This window comes from Lactuca serriola, chromosome 1, assembly GCF_051521515.1.
Source record: "Lactuca serriola cultivar US96UC23 chromosome 1, Lser_US96UC23_V15, whole genome shotgun sequence".
Lineage (NCBI taxonomy): Eukaryota > Viridiplantae > Streptophyta > Magnoliopsida > Asterales > Asteraceae > Lactuca > Lactuca serriola.
Genome location: NC_136408.1, coordinates 151,301,386 through 151,312,164, shown reverse-complemented (window position 1 = coordinate 151,312,164; position 10,779 = coordinate 151,301,386). Strand labels below are relative to the sequence as shown.

At 41.1% G+C, this 10,779-nt stretch overlaps 1 protein-coding gene across 1 annotated transcript; it reads right to left on the bottom strand.

The window, feature by feature from the left end:
• Window positions 1–7,304: 7,304 nt before the first annotated feature.
• On the bottom strand, window positions 7,305–9,473 carry LOC145062967 (uncharacterized). The gene is made up of 2 exons (XM_079010569.1): window positions 8,700–9,473; window positions 7,305–7,940 (listed from the first exon to the last, which is right to left on the bottom strand). The coding sequence occupies exons 1-2, from the start codon at window positions 9,471–9,473 to the stop codon at window positions 7,305–7,307; spliced, it is 1,410 nt and encodes a 469-aa protein (XP_078866695.1).
• Window positions 9,474–10,779: the final 1,306 nt, after the last annotated feature.

Genomic DNA, 10,779 nt, shown 5'->3' with positions numbered 1-10,779 from the left:
ATCACAAATCGAGAATAGCAATGAGATGAAAAAGAATTGAGCTTGCACACGTTTATATCAAATAACCGTCTAGTACAACTCAAGTATTAGCTGTAAAATGACAGGCATCTAACCGTTCAAATGACAAACTCCTAGCCTTTATATACTAGTCTAGACAGAAAACTGAGTTTGCGGCCCTAAACACGTTTACGGCCGTAAACGTGTTTACGGTCGTGAACATGACAAAACAGTAAACAACTCAAAAATAATATTACAGACTCAAAACCAAACAAATCACATATAAAGCCTAGCCCAAACCATTGATCAGACCCTTCAATCTCCCCCTTGGTTTGGTGCTAGCATGAATTCAGTCTTTGTCGACGACCAGCACATCATATCTCCCCATTGCTCCATTCCACATCTTCTTCTCAATAATTTGAGCCACCATCGCCGTATATTCTTTTGCAGCGGGTTCAAATATGGATTCAGCCACCACAATCTGTTTAGTAGCAAGGTGATGTATGTACCACTTGTGAAATTGAAGCAAATCCCTTTTCTCATAGAGACGGATGCAATCTTCCTTTAGCTTGATGACCGCAACATCCGTGGATTCATCATACACCTAATAACACATGGTTGCAAGAGAACCATCAGGGTAATTTTGAAGAATAGGAACTTGCTTAACCTGAGCTGTAGCAGGCCACATTGCTGAAGTAATTGGCTGTTTTGTTGAGGTATCAAATACCTTGGAGTGAACCTTGACAACAGACTCTGCAGTCTTCATTGACGGAAACCCCTTGGCGACTTGATCTTCTAAGAAAGATTTGAACTGGCTGGCCTTAGGATTTCCTGATGGATTTGAAAAGGGAGCTTTGGATAACTCAATGAGTTCAACCTTAGTAAAAGAATGAAAATCATGAGCATCCTTGTATAGTTCCTTATTACCGCTCTTCCTTCTCACCATAAACATGTTCTGCATGTCATAGAATCCCCACGATATGATTCCTGACCTATCACCATAGACATCCCTGAAAGCTTGGGTGCTAAGATCAGTAAGAGTAATTCGTGGCTGATCCCAGGGTGCCTTATGATCCATACATCGTTTGAAAATCCATTTTCCTTTGTCATCCTCAGTAACAACCTTCTTTGTAACAGCCCGAAATTTCAGGTATTGCTTTAAAACTATTTTTGGGGGCATTTTAGGAAGGGACTCGGCGAGTTGGAGCCAGACTCGCCGAGTAGGACCGCAGGCTTGGTCGCGGGTTCGCGACTGGACTCGACGAGTCCAGATATGGACTCGGCGAGTCGATGCTGTTCAGCAGAAACCCTAGCCGTTTGGTTTTGGATCGTATATAACGCCTCTTAGGCCGTCATTGTCTGTCTTTTGGCCGATTGAGAAGAACCCTAATCGTTGTGGACGTCTAGAGCAGGAGAGAAAGCTATTGGAACTTGGAGGAACTTGTTAGGCAAGAAGAAGAAGAGTTTGGCCAAAGGAATATCAAGGAGGATCGAGTCCTGAGGTTTGGGGACACAGAGAGTGCGTTTTCAGGTAATACTCAGACCATTTCTGTTATTTTGATGTGTATACGAATCTAGGGTTTATGAAACCCATTTAGTGATTAGATGGGTTATTATGTTATTACCCAGACGTTTATACCCCAGTAATAAGATGTTTAGAAGTCCAGAAAGTCCCATGATTGTATATCTCGGGACCATACGTATTTCAGGAAGCAGTTGCTCGTCTGCATGGCATGGACTCGCCGAGTCCAATGATCAGACTCGGCGAGTAGCTTGAAGATTTACTGAGACTCGCCGAGTTGTTCTTCAGACTCGGCGAGTAGCTTGAAGATTCACTGGGACTCGCCGAGTTGTTCTTCAGACTCGGCGAGTGGATTCGGGGTGGCCCCGCGATTCTTCCACGTGGATCTCGTCGAGTCAAGGGGGAAACTCGACGAGTAGAAAGGGAGCAACGGGGAAAGTTGGGGAGGACGTCTAGACTCGTCGAGTCGCCTTTGCACTCGGCGAGTCCGGTCAAGTTGACCGTTGACCAGAGTTGACCTGCATGTAATTTCTTAGGGTCAGTTGTCTTGGATGATAAGAGTATTAATAAGGGTATATGGTATTATAGGGAGTCTGCAGATCGGCGGATCGAGTGCGAGTGGTTTCAAGAGTTGATAGTTTTCATTACCACGAGGTGAGTCTTCTCACTATACTACACCTGGAAGGGTTTGACTGTGAGACCGGAAGGTCGAATATGATATGTGTTATTTATGCTATAGATAGAAAGGTAGTTGCTATGCATGATATGTATGTTTATACGGGCCGGAAGGCGATATGTTATGTGACAGAAAGGTCAGGTATGATGTATGATATATGTGCTATGTGTGCTAGATTAAATGTATTATGTGTCGTAAACGTTATGGGCCGGAAGGCAATATGTTATGGGCCGGAAGGCAATATGTTACGGGCCGGAAGGCAATATGTTATGGGCCGGAAGGCGATTATGTTATGGGCCGGAAGGCAATGTATTGTGGACCGGAAGGTCAGGGCCTGGAAAGGCGTATATGTGTAAGTCATATACTGGGGAACTCACTAAGCATTTATGCTTACAAGTTGTTATGTATGTGTTTCAGGTACTAGCGAGGACCGTGGGAAGGCGCCGGCATGATGCATACACACTGCTGCTATTTGAGATCTTGGGGATTTTATATATGTATTTGATATGAAACATGGAATAAATGCTATTGGTTGAGTAAAATCACTTTATTTTAAATGAAAAAAATTTGTTTGAAAATTTGCGTTGTTACATTCTTCTTCTTCTTCTTCTTCTTCTTCTTGGAACTCTTTGAAGCATTCGCCCTTGGAGCTTGTTCCGGTTCCACTTCAAAGCGATCCACAATGATGGGGGATCTGATCTGTTGAGAGATAGTAGGAGCATCAACAATGGGAGCGTCTGGAATGGGGGAATCGACATGTGGTTCTTCAACATTTGACTTAAATTCATCACCAAATTTTTCTTCAAGTTTCTTTTGTAACTCCAGGAAGTTAGCAACCAAGTAACCATATTGCGTCTGAATGTCAACAATTTGCTTAGACTTCAAAACATAGTCTTCGCGAAGCTCGGCCACTTGGATACTGAGCTCTGTATTTTCAGTTTGAAGGTCTGCGACCTTGATAAAAAGCTCTATATTCCTTTGGTCAAGATCAACATTCTTCTGATTTAAAACGTCAATCTGACTCTGGAGTCCATGGAGTGAAGGGGTTTCTTCTCTTGTGTTGTCACCTCCAATAAAAATTCCTTTGCCATGAGAAAGTGGTGTAGAGAATTGTTCTTCAGCCAATAGTCAGGCTAACCTAACCGAGGCATCATCTTTGTCTGGCCTGGGAGGAGAGAAGCTTGCTTGAAATGAGGAACCACCAGCTTCAAATACAGTACCAGGACCTTCACTAATAGGTTCGGTTGAGACAATAACAAGCGTGATTGTCGGTGGAGCTGTAGCACCTTGAGTCGTTGTACTATGATTTGCTAGTCTCAGAACTAGTCTGCGTCGCTTGTTTGGAGGAGGAGTGGCTTGTGTGGTGGTGGGATCATCTTCCATTGGCATAGAAGTAGGTGAGACAGTATCAAGGGTAGGAATCCCTGATATTGGCACCATAGAAGTTGTTATTTCCGCCTCTGGATTGGAAACAATGGGTGCAGTTTTGAGAACGTCTTCTACTTCCCTTGTCTCAGTTGTCATATGAACAACTTCATTGACATTGTCAAGCAAATTGTCGAGGTTTACTTCGTTCAGATAATCGTCATTGCTACCAAAATTCAACGGGATATCATCCTTATCAAATCCCGTGAGATCAACATCCTCAAGCCCTTCATCGTCGATTCATGTTCCCTCGTCGTAATTACTTTGTACTTGAACTGATTGTAATTCGTGTTCGTCATCGACTCGAGCATTTGGATCAGGAGTCTCATTATCTTCGTGTTTTGAGGCCGTGATGATAAATTCAGATGACACTCGTTCAGATGAAGTCGACTCAGATAGAATTTTCTCAGAATTTCCATGAGATTCAGAAGACTCATTAATCTCTGCAAATTGTCCGAACTTCACCAGAGGATGCAGACCTTGAAACACTACCTTGCCCTTTCGATTTTGTTTGATGAGGCCAACAGTGTGAGGGTCCAAGGATTTTGTGTCCATTTTATCACCAACTTTGACCATATCGGGGAATTGGTCATCAATAAAAACTTGAATGAATCTGGGATACATCAAAAATGCGTCCCTATTTCCCCGTGTCCTGGCGCCAATGTTCACCAGGAGTTCATCAAGGACATACTTTGAGAAATTGAACTTGTTGCCAGTAGCCAAAGAAACGATTGCTCCTGTATTTCTAATGGAGATCTCATCTGCTCCAGATCTCCTTCCTGACATGCATCTTATGAAGACATGAGCCAAGAAACGCCAGTAGGGAGGCAGAAGCTTCTTCACAGTTGGAGGATAAGAACCCTCGTATCCCATCCTGTCAAGAATTCGAGGAATTTCTTCAGCTTCAGCTTCAGTGGGATAATCAGATTCATCAAGGATTAACAAAGTGTCTCTGATATATTGCTCTGAAATTCTGATCTTGCAGTTTTGCACCATTGCTTCAACAATCAACTCTTTGTTCACCTCTGTCACCTTTGCTGATCTCCAGAATTCTTGAATAAGGTTCTCATTGATAACAGGATTCACCGTGATAGCATGAGCCAGGCAGCATTCTCGAAGTCGGTACACTATTGACATAAATTCTCTGTGAGCCACTGGTGGATCATCCAATACAATGGCAAGGTTATGCATCTCAGCAGTCTTAAGAAACGCCATTATCTGCACCAAACAATCCAACTAAGAAAACAAAACATTTGACAAATTAGCAAGAGATTACGGTCAAACTTGGTCAATCGACCGTAAACAGAGTTTACGGCCGTAAGGCCAAACCGAGTTTACGGTCGTAAAGACAAAAGCCGTTTACGGTCGCAAGGTCACAAAGGGGAGTTTATGGTACATGAATTTACGGTCTATGAATTTACGGTCTATGAGTTTACTGTCTTTGTCCTTACACCGTAAACTCCGACGAACCTTAAATCACAAATTACTCCTTCGATTTGCAGTCGAATCAAACAACAAAATACATTTTCTGGGTCGGATTTGACATACCTTCAACGTGGACTGAGCAATTTCAAGAGAACTAACTCTTGATTTTTTCGAGAATTTGAGAGAAAAGAGGCTGTTTACGGTCTAAGAAGAAAGGAGGCGGTAAAGAGAGTTTACCGGAGTAAACTCCTCCTTATATACCACTTTGACTTTTCAACTTCCCTTACATAGTTAGATTTACAGTCCAATTTCCAAATAAAATTTCAAAAACAAAATCTTTTTGAGGATTATTAAAGTAAAAGTAAAAATAAAAATAAAAATAAAAATAAAAATAAAGATAAAAATAAAAAATAAAAAATAAAAAATAAAAATAAAAATAAAAATAAAAATAAAAATAAAAATAAAAATAAAAATAAAATTTATCCTAATTAAAAATTTATGAAATGAAATTTGACACTAAAAAAAATAATAATAAAACAAAGAAAATTAAAGATAACCTCAAAAATAAAATAAAAGAAAATTTAAACAAAATAATGCGCGTAAGTAAACTTTTGACTTCATCTTGTGATACTGGGATCAAAGTTGTTAGACAATCTTTATCCACTTGTCGGTACCTTTCATATTCACATCTTTGTCTGGTCGATCATCGGTATTGTTGTCCACTTAAACACGAAAAATTGTGACAAATTTAGGACATACTATTTGTTACAAGACAAGGTGAACTCAAGTTTCTAGATATTATATCTGATCCTAAGTTCCTAGATACTATATCTTAAGGACCATTCAGCTGACGACGACCAGAGATATTGTTGTCCACCTAAATTGAGCAGCAAGATCTATAGACAATCTTTGAGTGTTCAACTTTAATTGTACGGGAACATGTTTTCCGCTTCCTGATATGCCCCAGCCATCAAGAACTTCCAGAGTACTCCTTACACCGGGTGAGGAGACAATCATTTAGAGAGAACAGATTCAAATTGCTATTACTTATTGCTATTACTTATTGTTTCAGAGGGGTTGAGAAGTAGAAGGTTGCATATGCTGTGTACCAGGTCGGATTGGAAGTCACACAAAGGAGACAACATATGGCTAACAGATAAGAGGAATTTCATATATATAACATGAAGAGAAATAGAGTTGCATATGGTGTGTACCAGGTCGGATTGGAAGTAACGCAAAGGAGACAACATATGGCTAACAGATAAGAGGAATTTCATATATATATATAACATGAAGAGAAATAGAGTTGCATATGTTGTGTACCAGGTAGGATTGAAAGTCACGCAAAGGAGACAAAGTATGACTAACAGATAGAAAGAAAGAAAACGATTTTCTACAGACCTAATTTATCGGAATTTACCAGTCGCCCCATCCAACCAGAATTAAGGATAGAATCCGCACATCGAGGAAAAGTTAAACCACAGTTCCAATTACGGGTTCATTTAATGTGACGACTGGATTCCCATATATATCTCCCTACTCAACCTATCCGAGCGTCGTATTGTCAGGCTGAACAGATCTAACTAGGTCAAAATTTGTCAAGACTAAGAATTTCTTAAGTTCAACTCTGCCTAGTCAAGTCCATTTAGAATCTTTTGTGCCTACTGACGCATCAAACCAGAGCAAAGACCCTTCAACTTTGGGTACGTTACGCAGACTCAGGTTGCCTATTATCACTTGATAATATCACTTCACATACCTTCAACAACAAACAAAACTATTAGCGACAATATTTTTTGAATTTTTTATGTTTTTGGATTTTTTAAAGTTTTTCTGAAAAAAAATAAAACAGAAACAAAATATTTTTGGATTTTTGATTTTTATGTTTTTGGATTTTTGTTTGTTTATTTCTCCCCCTAAATTTGTGCAAGGGAGAGAATGAAATGACTAAAAATGCGCAAATTTAAACTAAGAAAATCTAAAGTTTTAATCCTCAAAACGAATCATTTTTAAAAATCCCACAAGCACATCGAATCGAGCTTTATGAAAAGGCTTTGTGAACAGGTCCGCCACATTATTGTCAGTGTGAACATGTTCTAGCCTGATGAGCGAACGCTCATAACAATCTCGGATAAAATGAATTTTGATGTCAATGTGCTTGGTTTTGGAATGTTGGACTGGATTTTTAGCGATTTGAATAGCAGCCTCATTGTCACAATGAATTGGGGTTTCTAAAAAATTCAAACTGTAGTCCAACAGCTAATGTTGGATCCATATGACTTGAGAACAACAGGCAGACGCAACGACATATTCCGCTTCTACTGTTGAGGTTGAGACCGTATGCTGCTTCTTGCACTGCCATGAGACCAGTCTATCTCCAAGAAATTGGCATCCTCCTGAAGTCGATTTTCTATCAAGCTCACACCCACCATAGTTGCTGTCTGCAAAAGCATAAAGGTCAAATTCTGGATTTTTCGGATACCAAAGGCCCAGTTTTGGGCAACCTTTGAGATATCGAAAAATCCGTTTAATAGCAATAAAATGAGAAAGTTTAGGATTGGCCTGGAAGCGTGCGCATTGACAGACTGCAAACATTATGTCTGGACGACTAGCAGTCAGATACATGAGTGAACCGATCATCGATCGATAATACGTCTGATCTACGGATTCGCCTTCAAGACCAGGAGCCAGTAGAGGTCTCTCCGCCATGGGTGTAAGAGCAGGTTTTGCGTCTCTGAACCCGAACTTCTCCAGTATATCATCCACATACTTTGCTTGATGAATAAGGATTTTGGTAGAAGATTGTTTGACCTGAAGCCCCAGAAACATGGCCATCTCCCCAAGAGAACTCATCTCAAACCTTTTCTTCATTACGCCTTCAAACTCCTTGCAAAGCTGTGGACAAGTTGACCCGAAGATAATGTCGTCAACATAGATCTGAACAAGTATCTGATCATTACCCACATGCTTAATGAACAAAGTTTGATCAATGGTGCCGCGAGAGTATCCATGCTCGAGCAAATGCTTTGTAAAAGTCGCATACCATGCTCGAGGAGCTTGATGTAACCCATACAATGCTTTGTCCAACTTGTAGACACGATTAGGGAACGTTGAGTCAACAAAACCAGGGGGTTGATCAACATAGATTTCTTCCTTCACCTTCTTGACATCCATTTGGTAGACTGTGAAATTCATGTAAGAGGCATATGCGAGAAAGATGCGAATAGCCTCTAACCGAGCCACGGGAGCAAATACCTCAGTATAATCAAGACCCTCAATCTGTCGAAACCCACGAACCACTAACCTTGCTTTATTTCTGATGATCACTCCCAAATCATCTTGCTTATTACGATAGACCCAATGCGTGTCAAGAGTCCTTTTGCCCTTTGGTAAGTCAACTAATTTCCAAACCCCAAGCTTTTCAAACTGATTAAGCTCTTCATGCATCACGTCTACCCAGCTGGGCTCATTCAAAGCCATTTCAACGTTTTTGGGCTCTATTTGAGATATAAAGCAAGAGTAGAGACATTCATTTACGTCTCCACTTTGACTTCTGGTTTTAACTCCATCACCCAGCTGGCCAATGACATTTTCGATCGGATGATCGCGTTGAATTCTGGAAGGTATGTCTTGGATGATATCATTGAGAGAAACAGGAAGAGTGTGAATGTTGAAACCTCCATCATCTGCTGATTGAGTCCTATTAGATGACTCTACTACGAACTCATTTGCAATTTCTTCAGGAAAGAGTAGTTCCATAAAAGTTGAAGTGGCAGCGGAAGTATCTCTAGACATGAACTCTCTTTCAATAGGGGTAAGAGGTGTAGCATCATCATCAGGAGTTCCATCTTGAACTTTAGACTCTGGACTAGATGGTTGATCAAATGACTCCTCCTCAGGTGAAGCAGAGGACTCTCCATCACGTGGAGCAGAGAACTCCCCCTCAACCGATGGGGGTCTGTAGACAACTTCTTCTTCTTCGTCTTCATACACAATCTTCGAACCAGAAAAGGATCCACTTGAGCTATCCGAATACACATTAAGTGATTTGAAAAGATACGTGTAGTCAAATAACCAGTCGGGACCCACTCGAGCGTCTGTTTCATTCTCCTCCAGCCAACGCACGTCATAGGATTCAACGATCTGCTTAGTCCTTTTGTTGTAAACCCTATACGTGGTGCGCGCGACATACCCCACGAAGTAACAGTCATCAGCTTTGGCATTAAATTTAGGGTTGGATTCTAAGTGAAGAAGGGTGCAAGGGCAACCAAATACACGGAAATGGCTGACAGAAGGCTTGTGTCCATAAAGAATTTCATACGGAGTCTTCATCTGTGCTTTGTTGATTAGAACACGGTTCTGCACGTAGCAAGCAGTGTTAATCGCCTCGGCCCAAAAGAAAACAGGTAGTTTGGAATCACATAGCATCGTCCTTGCAGCGTCTTTCAACGTTCTATTTCTCCTTTCAGCAACACCGTTTTGTTGAGTGCGAAGCGCCTTCACTTGATTGTTGGTCTGCTTCTCAATCATCACCACGAACTTCTTTATCAGATCAGCAACCCCTGCTTTGTTGGATAAGAAGAAGACCCGCGTAAATCGAGAGAAATCATCGATCACAACGAGGCAGTATGAGCTTCGGTTAATGCTCAGGACGTTGACCAGTCCAAATAAATCCATGTGTAACAGTTGGAGCACTTGAGTTATGGAGTTGACTTGCTTGGGCAGGTGTGGTTTCCGATGATGTTTTCCTTGAGCACAGGAAACACACTTTTCAAACGTGATAAAGTCTCTGACAGGGAGGCCTCGGACCATCTCATTTTTCGCAAGACGATTCAGGTTTTTCGCGTTAGCATGACCGAGTCTTCGATGCCACAGCATTGCGTTGTGTTCGGAGACCTTTGAGAATAGACAAGTGACTTGTTCAGGGGGAGATTGCTGTTCATATCTATAACGTAAGCATTCCCATCCCGTTTAGATTTGACTAGAATCCATTCTTCTGGGATGATAATGTCTGGCTTGAGAATCATACACTCTTTATCAGTGAAATGGGTAGAGTAGCCTTTGTCGCATATTTGGGAAACACTCAACAAGCTGTGCTTTAACTCGGGAGCATAGTTGACATTTTCGAAGCTCAGCACTCCATTCGTAACAGTTCCGTGCTGTGTGATCTTTCCACCATCTCCGCCCGCAAAGGAAACATAACCCCCATTAAAATATTGAATTTCGCTCAGTTGGGAGATGTCTCCAGTCATATGCCGGGAGCAGCCGCTGTCGACGTACCAAGGACGAACGACATTCCTCCGCAACTTTCCTTGCAAAATGAGCGGAATCATTTAGATTTAGGAACCCAGGTCATCACTGCCCTGGGTTTCCTTTTCACTTTTTCTGATTTAGATTTTAAAATTTTCAAATTAGGATCTTCATTCCTAATCACTTCAGAGGGTGGTAACGATGGATTAGAAAGTGATTTGGGCTTCCATTGAAGTTTAGATTTTACAACATTCTCTAGTGGTTTTGAAGTAGGTTTCATAGGAGTTTGCACAAACCTCCTGGATGTTCTACCAAGGCTGGTTGAAGATCTAGAAATGCTTTTTGACGAAACCGATCTTGGCGGAGCCTTGTTCGGTTTTGGCAAACTGTTTTGAGCTTTGTTAGTAAAAACCTTTTTATTTGTTTGAAGACCATCCCTTTTTCTATTTTTATCATCTTTCTAATCATTATTTCAAGAACGAGC